General features: G+C 38.1%; 1 protein-coding gene across 2 annotated transcripts in view; it reads left to right on the top strand.

The window, feature by feature from the left end:
- USH2A (usherin) overlaps positions 1-20,205 on the top strand; it is a 546,480-nt gene that overhangs the window by 213,887 nt on the left and 312,388 nt on the right. For both annotated transcript variants that reach the window (XM_060754270.2, XM_060754269.2), the window contains exons 31-32: positions 2,831-2,944; positions 11,849-12,010. In XM_060754270.2, coding sequence (XP_060610253.2) covers positions 2,831-2,944; positions 11,849-12,010 — 276 coding nt within the window. The remainder of the gene's footprint in view (positions 1-2,830; positions 2,945-11,848; positions 12,011-20,205) is intronic.

The following is a 20,205-nucleotide window of genomic DNA, read 5'->3' as shown; positions in this document are numbered from 1 at the left end:
ACTCTAAGTATTGCTAAAGTAACGTGTAAGATGTGTATTCAGTACTTTACAAGTTCTATATATATAGCCATTATTATTATTGTAATTTGACAAGAAAAAGTACTTAATTTTAATTTTCACAAATGCCTTGCTCACTGCAATCCTGTGCAAGCCACTGCATCAAATATAAAGACCTGAAAGTACTTTTAAATGTTGCCACTCATTTTTTATATTTATGTTTTAAAGAGAAATTATGTTAATAAGAAATATTTTCCATTTTATTAGTCTTGGGGTACCCTACACTGTAGAATTAAAGCAGTTTGATGTCACTTTTACTGCCATGGCTCAATGCTATGGAATTCTGGAAGTTGTAATTTGGTGAGGGACCAGCACTTTTTGGCAGAGAAGGCAAAAAACCTTGTAAAACTAAAACTCCCATGATTCTATAGCATTGAGCCATGGCAATTAATGTGGTGTCGAACTGCAATAATTCTTGGTCTCGACTATTTCCTCATGTGTGTGCTTTAAAAAACATTGTACTAGGAAATTCCTTGGAATAAAAATTGTTGGAGCAAAACAAATGGAAAGACACTACCAATATGTGATACATAGTTGGGATTGCCCCTTTTTTATTTACAGCAAAACTCATGTGTTCCATGAAGACGATCTAAAATTGGGAAAAAATTAAAGTGTAAATCGGGGATTTGGACTGTGTCCAATAGACATATTTCTATTTTCCAAGCATTTGCGGAGTCTTGTGCACAGAGTAAATCAGTATTGTCCCCATGACATTATGCTATCCTTATGTTCATCAGTTCATTCATGTGGATTTTTTTTCATGTCAGGAGCAACTTGAGAAACTGCAAGTCACTTCTGGTGTGAGAGAATTGTCTGCAAGAATGTTGTCCAGGGGATGCCCAGATGTTTGATCTGGGCATCCTTGTAGCAGGCTTCTCCCATGTCCTCACATGGGGAGCTGGAGCTGACAGAGGAGTTTGACCTGCTCTCCCTCGTTTCAAACTGCTGACCTGTCTGTTAGCAGTTCTGGCAAAACAAGGGTTCAATCCATTGCACCACTGGGTGGCTCCTATTCATGTGGATGATGTGCCTCCTGTTTGTACCCTACTTTAAAGTTTTACATATATTAATAACTTCTGTGGTAACTTAGACTTGAATGTACCAACATGCCAATTTTCTCATGCAATTAGCAACTCTGGAGTAGCCCAAGCAACTAGCAAACATCACAGGATAGAAAGAGCAAGTTTAAACTTTTTCTTTATCTGCTTTGATCCCAACAAAAAGGAAAGCTGGAGCTGACAGAACTCCCTCTGTCAGCTCCAGCTCCCCATGCAGGAACATGAGAGAACCCTGCCACAAGGAATGTGTTGTTTGCATTTCAAGGAAAACTCCTCACCATGAGTTTGAGGCTTTTCAGGCTTTCCCAGGGCTGACATTTATGAAAGGTTAAAAATATGCAGCGTAATTGCAACCATGCAGCAAAAATTACATTTGTCTGCCTAGGTCTTTTGTATGTGAAATTTGTATCTTGTTAAAAGAGAATACAGATAGCAGGCACAGAATTCATATGCATGGACTGATGTGCACAACAAAGATAAAGCCATTGGACATGTTTGGATTGAGTCCAACCTTAGAACATCTAAAATGGTATAAGGGAGAACCTACACTGCTAAATAATGCAGTGTGAACTGCAATATATGTTCAGTGTAGATCCATATAATTCAGTTTGAACTGCATTGAACTGCATTATGTAATAGGAGTGTGCACAATTTCATTTTTGTGTACTGGAGCTGAATGAGTTGGTGAATTTGGTTGCTGAATGCATGAAAACGAGCCTGGCACAGAGCAGCCAAAGCCTTAGCCAGTACAGATCATAGCAACTAGATCTTTTCAGCTAATGGGGGCTAATGGTGAGCAATGGGACTGTGTGGCATCCTACCCGAGGCAGCGGCAGAGGGGGCAGTGGCATGTGAGCAGGGCAGCCTTGCTAATCAGGAAAGCTGTGGCTCATCTTTTGCTTTCTTCCCCCCTTCTTGAAGTCTCTCCCCTATGCACCTGCTTGAGACAAATGGAAACTTGCTTTCCCAGCAGCACTTTGTTCAGTGCAAACATTGTGCTCCCTCCTGGGACATGATGGGAGTTGATGTTTCTCTTTCCATGTGTTTCTCACTTTCTTTTTCAGCCAGTCAGAGACCTGGCTGACTATATCCATTCTCCTACCCTCTTGTGGTGCGCACTTGGGACTTCAGTTCCCAGAATTCCCTTGTGTGTGTTTTTTTTTAATGTTATGGTAATTTTTTTAAAAAAATCCCCGAAAATAGTAGATTGGTAAAACGTTCTGAAACTTGGCAGGCTTGCAGGAGAAGATATCACTTACAAGTGAGGCAGGTTTCATGCTGATTGGCCTAAAAATGACAGAGAAATTAGCCTCTAAAATTTCCACATTGGTTCCAGTGGTCAAATCTTTCCAGCATGAAAACAGAAGCTCCTTCTGAATTTGAGAAGTTCCCCAAAAATGGAACAGGAGGAGAGGACAGTTGAAAACAGCATGGGTTTTGCCAAATTGCACACCCCTATTATGTGAGTCTACACTGATCACATAATGTAGTTCAAGCATCATTATTTGGCTGTGTAGATCCAGCCTAAAATGAAAACCTCAGAGAAACTTGAACTTTTCCAATATGGTTAACAGTATTTCCAATCTCAAGAAATTCCTGTCTATTTTAATTGTATACAATTAGATTCACTTTTGTGCTCGGTAATCTTAAAGGACATCTGCATTGTTGCCTACCATGTACATACACACAAAGAGCATTGCTTCTTTCTGTTGCAGGGATGCTGACAGGCTTACGGCCCTTTGCAAACTATGCTATAACCCTAACGGCTTGCACTTTGGCTGGCTGTACCGAGAGCTCGCATGCCTTGAACATCTCCACTCCACAAGAAGGTAAAGTAATTTCAAAGGTCTTGACTTCCACATTTCAGTCATGAATAATAAAATAGGAGAGAAGCTAAATGCTGCAAAGCCATTTGCTGGAAAACCCCAACCTAATTTGATGACAAAGTGCATTGCCAGACCATAATTGCTCCATTTTTTGGGGGGTGCTAAAATGAATCAAACTCCATACCCTTTAATGACATGCATCTTTAATAGCTGTAATGCAGATTAATGGGCTTTTTAATTGCTGTTACATTGTTCATGCAAGAGCCTTGTCATTAATATGAAGCATCTGAAAGATTAATGAAAGCTTCCTCATTTTACTATGGCTCAGAAGTAAATCTAGAGACAGTCTGACTAAAAAGAATTGATTGTATGGCACAGTATGAAATTGAGAATCAAACGGTTGATTTCCATGGTCTCTTTTAACTGCTAAACACCAGCACAGGCAACAATTATTTCAGCCTGATGGAACCTCAGAATGCCAATTGGGCCATTTATTAATCTGTTGTACTTGAAACTTAAAAGTTGCAAGCATAAATTATAGTTTCTGAAGCTGGTATTAACCACAGAGCAGCAAGAAAGAAGAAATATGTTCCAGTTCTGCCTTGAGAAAGAGAGAGAGAGAGAATAGCTCAATAACTTCTGTGCATCAATTACCGAAGAAAGAGTCCTCAAAAGATTTGCAGGACATTTCTATTAAACATAAAAGAAAATAACTTGAGCCAGATTTTAAATTTATGCTAGTTTAAACACATCACATCCAATACAAAAGTAATATTACTTGTCATATTGATGACAGAGGCACACCAGTTACAGAAAGATTACACTCCCTCGCATTATTTTAATTGCTAAAAATAAGACAGATTTTTCTTCTTTCTAAAACAGGACTCTCTGTACATTGAGACAGCCTTCTTTTGTCTAGCTGTCTGTGACTGGAGTTTTGTGGTAAGAAATTCCAGTTTGAAAATGTTACCTCAAAGTGAGCCAAGAGCAAAAGATAGTGGTATTGGCTCATTATCTGATGAATCAAAGTTTACATGCAGTGTTATACATGTGAAACTGCGGTTAACAAGAGGTAGTTAGATGTTTCTCACATTCAGTTTATTACATCATCAACCATTTTTGGTCATTTTAGGGTTTTTTATTCTAGATATTTGTCCTAGAACTGTACAACTGCCCCAAAGAAGCAAGATTCGTTTCTATATTTCTATACTGGTGTTGGTGGGGGGAATCCCCTTCAGATGTTTTTAGGTTGCAATTTACGGGTGTCTGAGCTATCATAGCCAATTACAAAAGAGACTGGAGGGCTGCACAGTTCCCACCTCTAAGGACAAACAGGACTGGGATTCTGTTTCCTTTATAATTAATCTTTCTTGCAGTATGGCACCCAGAGAAACTCACTATAGAAATTATTTATTTTTATTTAACTTATTAATATCCTGCGTATCTCTACTACAAGGGGGGCTCAGTCAAACACAATTAAAACAATAGATATTATAATACAAAAATAGAGCCAGGGTGGTGTAGTAATTTGAGCACTGGTGTATGACTCTGGAGACCACTCACAACCTCATCAGATAGGAGGAATTTAGCATTTTAGGACACTTCTATCCTGTCTTGGGGATGGAGCCCCATGCCAGATATTACATGGCATTGTGTGAGTTCTGGCAAGACCCCACCCTCAACTAGAGTGGAATAACCATTGGACACTTCCCTCACAACACGAGAGGCTTCCCATGTTGCACTGGCTTCAAGGGAGCTAGCACAGGGCCTCGCCGCAAGGGTGACACTTTCCCAATGGAATGGGGAAAACATTGCCGAGACCTGCATGCGAGGCAATGGATTTAACCTGCTGCCCCTCTCTTTACAAAGTGCTCTGTAACTTTGAGCAAGAGAAAGGCAGTGACACACCTTTTCTGAAAAGATCTTGACAAGAAAAGTTCACCATAGGGTTGCCAAAGGTTTGGTTATTGTTTATAGGGTTGCCAAAGGTAATGTTTATTTATGTCATTCTTACACACAATTTGTTATGTGTTTGTTGTTTGTACTGTTTTTAAAATATTGTGAGCCACTTTGGGTCCCATTCAAGGAGAAAAGTGGGATATGAATAAAGAATTGTTGTTGTTATTGGAAATCTGAAAGCAGCTGCTGAAAAGTTTTTCATGTCTTCACCAACTATACCTCTGATGATAATGAGACTGAATGAAAAACCCAGGCAAAGTCATATAGAAAGATAATGACTGGCATATGCAAGTATTTGGAAGGGCAGTTGTGGAGGAATTAGAAAGGATAATGAAGTATAAAGATATATACTGAGTTTAGAATTGTTCATGCCTTCATATTTGCCAATTCTACATGTGATTGTGAAAGCTGAGCAGTGAAGAAAATCAATTCATTTGAAATGGAAAAGAGTGTCAGAGAAGAGCTGTACGGATACCGTGATCTGCTGAAAAGATAAATAAATGGGTAATAAAGCGAATAAAACTTCAACTGCCCCTAGAAGTCAAGATGACTAATATGAGATTGTTATACTTTGAACATGTCATGAGAAGACATGACTCACTAGAAAAGATAATAATGCTTTGTAAGGCAGAAGGAGTAGGAAAAGAGGAAGACCATATTCCTGATAGATAGACTCAATCAAGGAAGCCACAGCCCTGTGTCTGCAGGACCTGAACAAGATCATTGATTATAGGGTGACTTAGAGGTCTTTCATTCATAGTATCTCATAAGTCCAAGTCAATGATGGTATTTAACAACAAAGCAAGACTTACAATATTCCAAATAATGACATGGCACCATAGCAACCACTACAAATGCTTCCCAAATCCACCATAGAAGCCAGGCAGTTGTACCAATTAATAGAGTGCTGAGGTCTTGGAGAAGAGGGCATGGAATGATGACATTGTTCAGTCCCCTCCTACCAGTAACACACATTGTGAAAAGCAGAAGCAGATACCTCAGCATCCTTCTCTCCAGCACCTTAGAACTCCTGCCATACTCAAGGAGGTTAAATTAGGAGATATAGCTGGAATTACACATAAAAGAACTCTGCCATTAGACTTTGTCAGACTCTGCAGCATCCCAGCCATGGTCATCAAGTAGGCTGGGCTTAAGTCACATAGGGTTTTATAGGTTGTAACCAGTATTTTGAATTGTGCTCAGAAATAACATGTAGCTAGTGAAGCCTTTAATAGCTGCACAAAAGAGAGAATTTGAGGAAGTGAAAGTTAAATGACAAGCTATATCTTCTGGTTTCTGCATACCTAATAAAGGTACAGAGACCTTGCTCAGAAATCTTACTGCTAAAATTATGGAGGGGTGAATTGGAAGCACTAGAACAGATATGAGCAAACCCAGGCCTGGGGGCCAGATATGGCCCCTTCCACACTTTCATCCTTCCTTTTTTCCCTCTTTCCTCCCTCCTTTCCTCTCTCCCTTTTTCTCCTTCCTGCCTTCCTTCCTTCCTTCCTGGCTGCCTGGCTGCCTGCCTGCCTGCCTGCCTGCCTGCCTGCCTGCCTGCCTGCCTGCCTGCCTGCCTGCCTTCCTTCCTTCCTTCCTTCCTTCCTTCCTTCCTTCCTTCCCTTTTGTGTTTCCATCCTTCTCTCTCCCCCCCTTCTCTCCCTCCTTTCCATCCTTCTTTCCTTCCATCCTTCCCTCCCTTTCTTCCTTCTCTTTTTCCTTCCTCTTTTTTTCCTGGAGAATGTTTAACTGGGAGAGGATGGTTGAGAAGGAACATGAGAACCATATTTCACAATTTAAAAGGGTGCCCCATTGATGAGGAGGGGGAAAGCTGGTTTTCTGCTGCTCTCAAGACCAGGGCACAAGGGAGCAATGGTTTCAAATGGCAGGGAAACGATTACTGAAAAGGTTAGGAAGAACTTCCTGGAAAGTGGCATAGGCTGCCTCAGAGTGTTGTGGAGTCTCCTTCGCTGGAGGCTTTTCCGCAGAGGCTGTAGTGGGAGTGCTTTGATTGTGCCTTCCTGCATAGCAGGGGTTTGGACTGGATGGCTCTTGGACGTCTTTTCCAATTCTAGAATTCTATATCAGAAGTAGGCAATACAGGCTCTAATGAATACACTTTTTCTCTCCCATCCACCATCTCATCCCGACCAAGGCTAACCCAAATGTTTCCGATTTTCCTTCACTTTCTGTCTCTGAAAGCAAAGAGCAAGGGGAGGAAAGGGCAGGGAGGTAAGTTTGCCCATGCCAACACTAGAAGCCCACATAGTGTGGGGTTCTAGTGCTTGTAGGCAACAAGCACTCTGACATGTTGTGTTTAAAATGCAACCTCTCCTCTAGTGGCAAAAAATTGAACTGTTCTAATCACAGAAAAGAATGAAAGGCAGCTCAATTGAGGACATTTACACAACCTTCCTGGACTGGAGCCTCAAGTCAAAATAGGAGTAATATTTTAATTATGATGTAAAGAGATAGAAAAAAGGCCTTTGACAAAATCAAAAACTACTTGCTTCCAAGTTTAGAGCAGCCAATCACAAAAAAGAGGACCCAAGCAACTGTTTACCAGCATCACTGCTAAGTTTCTCAAGTCGCTCCTGACACGACAAAAAAAAAAAAAACTGCTAAGAAATGAACAGCCACCCTGTGAGTACGTAGAATTTGGATCTTCCTCACCCACTAGAGACATGCAGAGGGGAGTCACATTTATTGACCTGTTGGGAAGGAAAGGCCAAAATAATGAGAAGGGGGTGAAGACAGAAATCATTGAAAGTTTGGCCACTCTTTTGCCTTACTCTTGTTGCTGAAGCTTGCATGGCTGGAAATTGGACTAAATGGTACTTGCAATCCCTCCTAACTCCATCCCTCTGAGTCCAAGAAAAAGTAAGGGAGCAACCCTCCCTCAGCTCTCTAAAATTTAGACTGTGACTATATAGCAGGTCCATTGCCGTTGGCTGATATAACCATGTTTAGATCTGCTACCATCTATTAGTCCAGTGATGTGACACTCAAGGGAAGTCATCAGATTAGTCTTTAGGCTATTTGTTGTAAATAAATGTTCTCCTTTCTGGAGGGCTTAGTGCCAGCTGCACAAGTTGACAATGTACAAGCTCTGCCTTTCTATGTTATCATTGTAAGCTAGATAAATTCTTCAATGTCTGCCAGTTTCATTTAGTTACCATAAGAACTGGAAATAATACACTTTGGAAAGGTAGTAGGCCATACATTTTAAGGGTGTGGTTAGAGAGTTTGAGTCGCTAAAGATTGTTTTATCCAGATATGAATTAACTATTCAGTTACTAAAGATTGTTTTATCCAGATATGAATTAACTATTCAGTCACTAAAGATTGTTTTATCCAGATATGAATTAACTATTCAATTAACTATACATCTTGGGTAGCCAAGGCAAACATTACAATTCCTGGGGTTGAGTTTAGGAGGATGTGTATAATATTTGAAACACAAGGCATTTAGTAGAACTAAACTGTTATGTTTCTTGGAATCGCTACCTTGTGGGAGTCCTTTTTCCTACATTTCCAGTTTTACGATGGCAGCGTACTGAGAATGTAAGAGTGTCATTATAACTAGAGCCTTCACTATGTAGCGTTTATAGTGTTTGTGCACTATTTATGTGATTCTGTCCTTATGTCCCAACTCACATCCTTTAGACCTACAGGCACGTTGAATGCAATTTTCCTGCTTCTTGGCAGGGGGTTGGACTGCATGGTCCATGAGGTCTCTTCCAACTCAAGGATTCTATGATTTTATGGAATGCACCATTTGAATACATTTGCAGTGGGACTACAGTAGCTCAGATGATATTAATACTAAGTCCCAATCCAAATCCCTAAATCCAGTTAGGATCTCTTACGATGTTCTAAATGCAGTCACTGGTACTTTAGTGAATTGATAAGTTAATGCTCTGCTACAATTTGTCAATGAAATTAGATTATTTCTGGATATCTTTCAGAAACAAAAAATGCAAATACATAAATATGTAACTCCAATATTTTCATGTATTTTGCTAAATATACTAGTTGGGCATGATTTCTTTTTAATAAAACATTTAGCTATTATTTATCTCTTCTCAATGCACACAATAGTCAAAACAGGTATTCTATAGTTGACTCAGAAAATAATCTCATTTATGCAGATGCACTGTATTGTATATAATGATTTTTTGCCTTTACAAAAATCAAAGAAAGCCATAGGGAACTTGTGTTTTATCCCTCCGAAGGACTGGACACAAAGTCAATGTAAGCAGTTTCTATTCTGGGATGCTCATGTTGCATGCATAGTAACAATACATTGATGATACAGAAGACTGACAACAATCATACCCTCCAGCTTTCAGCATTTCCCCATTGAATCATTCATCATTTAGCATGCACATTGCCAACCGATATTGGCTGATGCTACACAAATGGCTCATGAATGATCAGACTGCCTGTTCGGGTCCACAGCTTACAACAATGAAAGAATATATAGGGCATCATCAGTGCTCTAGGGGGAGGGAGGGAAGGGTTCACTGGAGTTTGAAAGAGCACTTAACAGTTTTTCTTCAAAACTGAAGATGTTCTTCTCTGCTCCATTACAGGCATTCTTTGCTACTGCTTTAAGCAATGAGTTCCCAGATTTACCTGGCTCTCCACTTCCAAGTCTGTAGCCCATTCCTCCTAGCTTCCTGGTAGTAACTAATGGGAGGCCAGGGCACCCATTCATTTTTGTGCATTGATGGACATTTGGGGAAAAAAATTCCAAATAGATTGGATTTCAGCAATCTTCATTTCAGTATACCTGTGGAGTATTAAGGGTCACTTAATACTTCAAAGTGACACATTTAACGTGGAATCAGGTGTTAAACAGTGATATGTTATTGCCCCAACCTTATTCTCCATCTTCATCACTATGATACTGCATCTTGTTGATGGGAAGCTTCCCACTGGAGTCGAAATCATATATCAGACAGATTGTAAGCTATTTAACTTGCAGACTAAAAGCCAAAACCAAAGTCACAACATTATATGTTATAGAACTCCAATATGCCAATGATAACATGGTCTGTGCTCATTCAGAAGAAGACCTACAAGCCACACCTTTGCAGAAGCATATGAAAAGCCTGGCCTCTCACTGTACATCGAGAAAACCAAAGTGCTCTTTGAACAGACACCAGCCAATCCCTGTGAAAAGGCAGAGATACCGCTTAATGATGTAATGTTAGAAAATGTTGACCATTTCCTTTACCTTGGTAGCAACCTTTCCCCAAAAATCAACATTGACACTAAAACACAACATCATCTGAGCTTTGTGCATGCAGCACTCTTCCAAATGAAGCAGAGAGTGTTTGAGGATTGGGACATTCATAGGGAGACCAAGATGCTTGTTTATAAAGCTATTGTCCTCCCGACACTGCTATATGCCTGTGAAACATGGATTATCTACAGGCATCATACTCAACTTCTGGAACAATTCTATCAGTGTTGCCTCCATAAAATCCTGCAAATCTCTTGGGAAGACAGGCAAATATTAGCGTGCTGGAAGAAGCAAAGACCATTAGCATTGAAGTGATGGTCCTCCGCCATCAACTCCACTGGACCAGCTACATTGTCCAAATGCCTGATCACTGTCTCCCAAAGCAGTTACTCTACTCCAAACTCAAGAATGGAAAATGGAATGTTGGAGGATGGGAAAAGAGATTTAAAGATGGGCTCAAAGCCAACCTTAAAAACATTGGCATAGACACCGAGAACTGGGAAGCCCTGGCCCTTGAGCACTCTAGCTGGAGATCAGCTGTGACGAACAGTGCTGTAGAATTTGAAGAGGCATGAATGGAGGACAAAAGGGAGAAATGCATCAAGAGGAAGGCACATCAAACCAACTCTTACCGGGACCGCCTTCCATCTTGAAACCATTGTCCTCACTATGGAAGAACATGCAGGTCAAGAATAGGTCTCCACAGTCACCCACAGACACACTGCCAAGACCCTATGCTTGGAAGGACATGAGTGATCACCAATGATGATGATGATGATGGAGTATTAAAATTATTCCAGTTTGGGAGCTCACTGTTTCTTCCTAGGCCTTTTTTTTTTATCATTATTCCTGGAAGATCATTCTTTATAACCACCACCTGGTTCACTTTTTGATTATTTTTCTCTCCCGGAAAGCACATTCCAACCAACTGTCCCAATTTGCTCTTTCTAGTTGGCTCTGACAAAAGCAAAACATTGCAATTTCTCCTACTTTGAGTGATCTTTCTTATTCACAACTTTGATCACCTTGAACACATGGTAACATGAGTCCCAGTTTTCATCTGTAAAATATTGGAGGCTTTGAAAGCAAGTTGAATATTAGTGTGGATGGGATCTGTCTGTCTATATCTCCATCTTGAGGATCTTAAGGTGCCTTGGGAGTGATGCAAACAAGGGTAGGACTCAGTTTGGGGCTGTTTGCAGAACTCTCAGATAAAAGACAGGGATTTTTTTTTATTTTCAGGTACATTCTTCATTTCCTGCTAGCCAAAATATCCTCTCAGGAAACAGGAAATAGGTTGAGGAGACAGGTTCTATCCATTGGCAGGCAGGTTGGCTGATGCCAGAACCTATCCCATGTTACTAATAAAAGTTGTGAACATGTTTCTTCCATTAACTGCTGAGTCTGCAAATAAATGTTCTGTACAAAAATGTCTATTTAGATAGTTCAGTAGGATTTTCTACTAGTATATTGTATTTCTTATGTATTTGTCAAGACTAGATATTTTAAAATATGGTTCAATTTGCTTTTAAATATTGAAAAGGATTAAAGCTTATGTAATAGAATACAAATGCAATACATCAGTGTATTTATAAATCAATATGTAAGTAATCTTAAATATCTAAATTTTCATTGTCTGTATTAGTTTTAATGGCAGTCTACATTTGCATAAAACTATCTTCCATTTTTCTCCCTAGCTCCAAAATATGTCCAGCCTCCCACAGCTATTTCATTCCCTACATCTTTATTCCTGAGTTGGGATCCTCCAAAAACACCCAATGGGATTATATTACAATATTCTTTATATATTGACACACAACTAATTTATACCGGAAATGAAACCAAACACATTATCAAAGGTAAGTTACCTTGGGGATACATTATTTATCTTTTATTAACTAGTATTAGAGACTGCAAAAATTGCCAAGTGTTGAATGCCAGTATAAAGACATAAAAGATATGCAATATACAAATTAATATGTAATATTTATGTAGTCAAGGAGCTAGTTATTTTATTGGAAGATCTGCATAAACAGATGTCTTTCAGAGCAAGGGGCCTAATGTTTTTGCACCAATACTTTGAAATGCCTTTCTCTCAAAAATGTTACTTTAGTAACAAAGCTTTTAGATTTCTTTTTAGTGTCTTTTCCAAACATTAAGAGCTATCCAATGATGTAAAGTAAACTGTTAATTTGTTTACTGGAAGCTCTGTTAGATAGTCTTGCTTTAGTCTAGCAGCTCGATGCCAAGATCAGATGTGTGGGGCAGGCAGGGTGGGGAAAGCTTTCCCTTTCTTTAGCAACTTGCTTGTTGGGATGAAAAATGGACTATGTCTGGGCATATTTCTTTATTTGCTTGTGAACTGTATATAATTGTTGGAAGACCATATTCAACAGGCCTCATCCTGCATTGAGAGGCTGAATTGTACCTGAGGAATCCCATTCAGCAAACCTTGGAGAACTGGACTGTTTAGCCAAGAGATAGTCTGAGTACAATTAGTTGCAAAGCTTCCCGTTTTACCATTTACTGCAAGAGGATCCAGGACCCCAACTGACTATCAGTAAATATTATAATAATGATAACATATCCTATAAAGATTATAATAGTGATAACATACCCAGTTTGTCAGGGACAGCCCACATTTAATCCTTTTCCACCCCCATTTCAGCTTACTTCACTTTTTATAAACCGAGTTCCAACGTTTGTTTTCCATTCTATACATTCTCTGGGGTGGCATATATAGGATTGAATTGTGGTATCTAAAATACAAAAGGTGTGTGGGGTGGGGGGTGGGGGGGGGAAGTTTCATGCTGCCATCAAGTTTTAACCACTGGCTCTGTATGTGTGTACCATAGAGATCTATTCTATACAGGAGCCCCAAGTCCATTTTAGGAGACTGTTCATTAAGAACCAATGCTTGGAGCCATGGAGCCCAGCCAGTTATTTATTTGTTTGTTTGTTAAGCAGCATTTATGAGTCACATTTTCCATTAACTAGGAGAAATCAGAGCTAGATGTAACATGCAAAACAAATAGATGATTATCTAAATAACATTGCAAGGTGCACACTTAAAAAGAGAGGGGAAGAGAAAAACCATTTTAAGCCTAGGAGATGTCACAAGATATAGGTTTAGTGAAACTTTTGCTTTCCAGTGTTACACAGAATTGTTTAAAAATATTGCATATAAGATTAGCTCTGTTATGTGTATAAAGTGTATATGAAAAATAAATGAATTGAATGTTTAGACCTGTCTCTTCTCACTTCCCTACTCTTCAACCAATTGTAATGGCTATGTTTTTGAGATACTATGAGGTTTCCAGGGATTGGAAGTTTCATAATCTCATAAAATTTGATGTGGGCTTTATAAAGTATGGTCATTTTTGCATCACCATATGAGATTCCACCCTGCCTCCATATGTATAGCTCTCTCCAGGCACATGTTAGTTGTCCCATAAGAAGCCAGGAAGGAATTATTTTGTGTCACTGTGGCACATTTTTTGTTACTTCCCTCAGGGGTTCTTTGTCTTTGTTGTGTTTTTTTAGAAACGGACCACCATACAGTTTGGAGAAAATCATGGGTTATGGTACCCCCACCATGACCACAATCAGATGTGGTAACACTTGAGCTTGAGTCTGGAGTTAGGGCTTTTTTTAACACAATATTGAATTCTGGGGTCAGGATTGGGCCCAAATCTATAGTTTTGGCTTACTCCATCACTTTCACATTGTTAATGATATGCTATTTGTTAATCAACCTGTGGCCTCTTTTACCTTGAATTCAGTTGATCACCTTTTTCTTGATGTAACCCAGTACTCTCTTTTTTCTGGTTTCTGTAGTCTATAGTTCCATACCAACTTACCTTTCTGTAACTATCCTTGAGCCAGAGGGACATAACTCTGAGAAAACATGTGATACAAATCAAACGGCATCCTTCCTTTTATAAAAAGATAGAGTAATCAAACATCCTTTTGGAATCATGCCAATCCATGTCAGACAAAGCTATACTGGCCTGGTTTGTAAAATATAACAAGGGTAATACAAGTTGCAATTGATACTTTGCTTATAATGCAAATTGGCAGAAATTTGCACAACATACTCTAAAGGGCTTCATAATTAGCCGTGCATTCTATGTGTATCAGGAGTAAAGAAATTCCTCTAAAAACTTTATAGAACATTCAAAATTAAGGACCTCATCACATGAAAGCAGGAAAATGGACTGCCTTCTTTTGTTCCCCACTGTCAAGGTCCTGTGCATTTCTATCTTCACGCATAGCAGTCATTCCACATCCTTTCCCTGCTTCTATACAGCTACTCTCTGGCTTCTGTCATTGGGAGTTGAAAAACATTCAACTCCTGAAAATTCAGTTTCCCCTTCGTTTATCTGTGCTGCCACAATGGAATCCCATGGACAACCACAGGAAGGGGCTTCATGTCATGTGGTGGCCTTCTTGGGAATCTGTTTAGGCACCACAGAGAAAAAGGGATAAAACAGCATGTCGTAAAATCCTAAGTTAACAATACTGATTAAACAAGGGGAGAGATGAATGTTTTGGGATTCTGCTGCCAAGCAACTAACATGATAGATAACATAAATTAAACACACTACATAGATTAAATGTGTCTAATTTCCATTGTGGACCAGTATCAGGTTGCCAGAGCATATAGTTTGGGCCACTTTTAAATGGAAATTGTGCAATTAATTTGACCAAACTAAAAAGATTGGGTCAATATAGGTCCTTTTTGTCACAAAACCCCAAGCAAACTGTTCTGAACAGTGGTGCATTAGCGAGGCTGGCTCCATGTTAGATCCGCAGCAAAAGGCCTTCTCTAGCAATAGCCCTGATTGCATGCTTACCTGAGGGTAGCTGTGGGAACCATTTTAAATACATTGCAATTGGAGCACTAGTTCAGCCAGTTAACCAGAACCCCGTTTTCATGAGTTACATCAAAGTACTCACTTTGAGTAGTTCCAGAAGTGCCAGATATTGAAACTGAACCTGTCTAGTCATTTATAGAAGAATATCTCCTATCTCTTGTATTCCTTTATTTTATTTTATGATTACTTAGTGACCTATTTCATTTGAACATGTGAACTAAAAATTCGCCACTGTGAAGTATTCCAGTTTAAGTGGAGAAAAATGCAACACATTTTCTGCTGGTTCAAAAATACTTAAACAACTGGCCTTTTTGCATTTTCAGGTGTTGGAGAACTCCTTACAATACATACAGTTAAAAATTTCTTGCTATGCACATCCCATACGCGACTAGTGTGGTGGGTCACTTCTGACACTGAAAAATGAGTCCAGTTAGAGAACCCCCTGAAGGCTGTTGATGTATACTATAATAAATAGTGCACACTTTAAGTCAAAACTTTTTCATTCTGTATTCAAAGGTAATGGATTTTCAGTAACCATAGTAACCTTGGTGTATTTCTGGATAAATACATGAGGTATATACATTTTGGATTTATTTTTGAATATAAACTACCACATTATATATTGCTAATAATATGAAAAATAGGATATAGGTTCATATAATGACAGTTTAAACGAGTATGCATTTTTCTTCTGCAAAAAAAAATATTTATCAAAAGTATAAGTGCAATTAATATCATGCCTCCAGGTTTTTCTATATTCTTGTTGTGCCATTTATCTTTTTATTTTTTGCAAGATCTCCATCAATCTTTTGTGTGTATGGCTATGAATCTGTACATATCTGCATGTGTTGTCCCATAGTTCTATTTCTTAGAATTTGGGACCAGAGCTGGGTGGAGATTCATTACTAAAAGCATTAATAACTGTAATTGCTAGAAGTCCACATAGATTCCATACCTCCAGTCAGAAACTCTATTCAACACATGTCCGTTGTTGAATAAGTAAAGTTCCTATACCTAGCTATTGGAAAAAAAGAGACAGGATTAGAATTCCCATTATCTAGCAGTGATACTGCTTTCCAAGCATGTCATTGACTGAACTGATGGATGTGGTTTTAGACAGGGTGAATAGACCAAGGGATAGAGAAATGTCCAGTTTCTCTTCATCCCTAGAAAGGTAATTCTTCACCAATTTTGTTCCAAAAAGCATCCCAAAAAGTTTAGCAAATTTCTTTCAAATTGAAATATTTTTTTAAAAAACCTGCAGTGCTTTATGAAAGATATTTACAGTTCACTAGTTATTCTGTGCAAGATTAACATAGACTTAGTGGTGAGCTTTGGATTAGTTTCTTACTGCTTAAATGTCTTGTTTCCAGAAATAATAAAGAAAAAAGCATTTTCTAGCCATAAAATATTTCTCCACAGAAACACTATTTTCTTTTCAGAAAATGCTGATATATGTAGAGAAGAGGCTGTTTTCTGTGCAAATAAATGCAGATTTTCCCCAGAATAAGTCCTTGAACCAAGAAAATTCTCATCCATTCAGAATGGTCCTTGTTAGGATTTCCTGATGCTTGAGAAATGCATATTTCAATAATTATAAAAATATATCGTCAAATGACTTTTACTCTTAATCCCATATTTAAACTATTAAAATAAAATCTTCAAGCTCATTCTGAAAGAATGTATTAATTTTGATAACTGAAAATATCACCCATCTGCATCTGGTCAATGTCATAAGTACAACTGTTTCCCTCACAGCTATGACCATGTTGTTTTATTTTCTGTTCCACAGATACCAAAGTTGCAGAAGGTGTAACGGGGTTAGAAATGGGGTATAGCGTAATAGAGGTAGAGGAATTTGGTTAGTATTTTCTAAGGATCCAACACTAAACCTGTCTCCTTACTATAAACTCCACTTGTACTTTTTATATTTACTTTTTTTAGAAGAAAGAACCTTCCAAACCTGTAAACACAGAAACAGTTCTGCAATATATCCTTCAATATCTGCTCCAAAGCACTACTTTACTAAGCTTTCTTTTTTTTTCCCAGTGAGTCACACAATGTCATGTTATATTGAAATAAAAACATCCTCAGTTTAGTCATCTTTGCTTCAGACTTGATTTGATCTAGGATGTGTCCTCTTAATAGTCCACAATATCTCTTTTCCAGTACCACATTTCAAATGAATTCATTTTTCCCTGTCGGGTTTCTTAACTGTCCAGGTTTCATAAGCATATGTAGAATTTGGAAATGCTGTGACCTAGATGATTCTAACTTTCTAGTTTCTAGAGATATATCTTTACACGAGGATATTATCTCATCACTTCATTGCCTTTCCAAGTCTTTGTCATCTTCTGCTTTTTGACAGCAATCTCTGTTTTGACCAATGACTGAACAGATGTATAGGGATATCTTTAACGATTTCATATTTAAAATTATATAAATCAGATGATGTCATTGATTTTGTTTTCTTAGTATTCAACATTATCCTATTTTTGTATATTCTCAACTTTCAACAATAGTTATTCCAACTCTTTGCATGGGAGTAGTCTCTCAATGATGGCTATCTATGTTCAGTGAGAGTTACATGTGGAAAAAAAACATTGATTGGATTGGATAGCTGGGCAGCTGTTTAACATTTTATCCACCAGCAAAAGCATATATTGTTGTACAGAAGGGAGGTAGAGCCCTTGCTTCCCTCAATTGGTTTTCCTCTTGTGCATCACATTATATTGAAGGTGCTATTGGAAATCAGTCCTTCTCATTCTACTTCCCCAAATTAAAGTTCCGAACCAGTTTTTGAAAGTGTACCTTTATACTTTCAAAAGGGAAGGGAACACTTTGAAAAGGAAGGGAAGGATAGTAGAGGCAAAGATGAAGTACTTTGGCCACATCATGAGAAGAAAGGAAAGCTTAGAGAAGACATTTATGCTGGGGAAAATGGAAGGAAAAAGGAAGAGGGGCCAACCAAGGGCAAGATGGATGGATGGCATCCTTGAAGTGACTGGATTGACCTTGAAGGAGTTGGGGGAGGTGACAGCCGACAGGGTGTTCTGACGTGGGATGGTCCATGAGGTCATAAACAGTCAGAAACAACTGAACGAATGAACAACAACATCTTTATTTTTATACATTGATAAGAAATGTGAAATTATGCCACAAAGAATATTATACCTTATTTTATATTTATAAAATTGTTCCTGAATTACATTTCAGTGCAGAAAATACACTTTTCCATTACTTATAAATTATAACTTTAGAGAAATTAAAAGGGATTTTTTTACTTACACAAAAACACTATATATATATATATATATATATATATATATATATATATATATACGCGCTGGATTTCATATCACAAAATCACAAGTTGACCACTTCCCAAGCATCTAAAGGGATATTATTATTATTATTATTATTATTATTATTATTTCTTACCTGCCTTTCCTCATGGCTCAAGTTAGGTTCCAACATAGCTAAAAACACATAAGCATCTTAAACATTCTATAAAATACATATATTAAAACATATTTCTACAAAATACATATAAAAATACACAGAACGAATATTAAAACACAAGATGCAAGTTTAAAATTCCTGATTAAAATTGACTGGGTAGGCCTATCAGAAGAGATAGGTCTTCAGATGTGTTTTAAATTCCAACAGCTCATTTAGCTGTATGGGCTCTTCCAGAATATCATTCTACAGTCTTGGGGCAACCAATGAAAATGGTATCCAACACAGCAGTCAGTATCAGCTAGTAGATTTCCTTTCTCCGTGCCTCAGATGTTCCCCAGAGAGTTAAGGGGTTACTTTGTAAGTCCAGAGAGGTCCATATGGAAAAGAGAAAAGGAAACTTCTGATTGCATGGGCTGTCACCCAGCTGTGAGGTTGGATATCACCGCTAAACTTCACAGCTCCAATTTCCTTTTTTATGAATACTTACTGTGAAATTTTTTAAAAGAGCCCCAAACAGAGCACCAACACTATGAGATTAAAATAGATAAAGCTTGAGTTGTGAAAGCAACACATTTCGCTTAAAAGTTTTAGTGCAAACCTAAGTACCTATAGCCTGTTTGACAAGCACTGACATTTCCATTGATCAATTCTGAGACTCATTAATTACAAGTATGCAGGTTGTGGATTCAGCATGCCCTAAACCAAAGGGCATATAGGTCTGGCCGAGTTTGGCACTTCAGTACATCAGTGGAATTTAGCCCATTTACTGAACTAAATATTCTGGAGAGAGGTAGAGCAGAAGCAATATGTTTATTTGTGGCATCTCTTCCGTATCATCTTCTCTAGCAGTGCATTAGTGCAGTGTTAAATGAAATCTGCTTATTTAAAATCCTTTTAAATAGTGTTTAAATATTTCCTGCTGATACAATCTGCTAAAGTGGTTATCCTTGCTGCAGATTTCAGTTAACCTTGTCGCAGATACTAAGCTGAAAGCTACACACACTTTTAGGAGCTTTGATTAGGAAGCAAAACCTAATGGTGTCATTATAATACCACAGCTGGACAAGCTTCTGGAGGCCTTGTCCTTTGATCAGATTTGTGTAACCTAATGGGTCTAGAGAGAACACACAATGTCCCTGTCACTGAGCTCCCAAGCTATGTAGGAAACTTTCTAAAAATAAATGCATACTGATAAGGTGTTGTTTTTTTTAAAATACAAACAAAAAAGATCTGAAAAGTCCTACACAGCCACACAGTGGCCAGGACATAATTCTTCACTAATATCATAAATTATTATTATCATCATAAATTAAATCCTGTTTGCTGGGCTGCATTTTCTCTTGTGGCCATTGCAACAACTTTGTAAAAATGATAGTGTAATACCATTCACATTTGTGCAAATTAATGTTTATTATTATTATTATTATTATTATTATTATTAATTGCCCACCTCTCCTTGCAACCCAAGTTCCTTACAGCACAATTAAATATGTCATCATAATTAAATACATTCAATAAAAGCATATATTAATTCAATTCGTTAACCAAATTTACTTGCCAAAAGATAGGCATACAATTCCAACCTATTGTTCAATTTTTTTGAAAAACAAACGTATTCCCCATACATGTCTATATTATCCTGATGTATAATTCATTAATGTCTAGGTGCTTTTATTAAAACACACTATGCCACTATAAATGTACTTTAAAGATAA

Source organism: Anolis sagrei, chromosome 1 (genome assembly GCF_037176765.1).
Source record: "Anolis sagrei isolate rAnoSag1 chromosome 1, rAnoSag1.mat, whole genome shotgun sequence".
Taxonomy (NCBI): Eukaryota; Metazoa; Chordata; class Lepidosauria; order Squamata; family Dactyloidae; genus Anolis; species Anolis sagrei.
The sequence above is the reverse complement of the archived record's forward strand: the minus strand, read 5'-3'. Positions and strand labels throughout refer to the sequence as shown.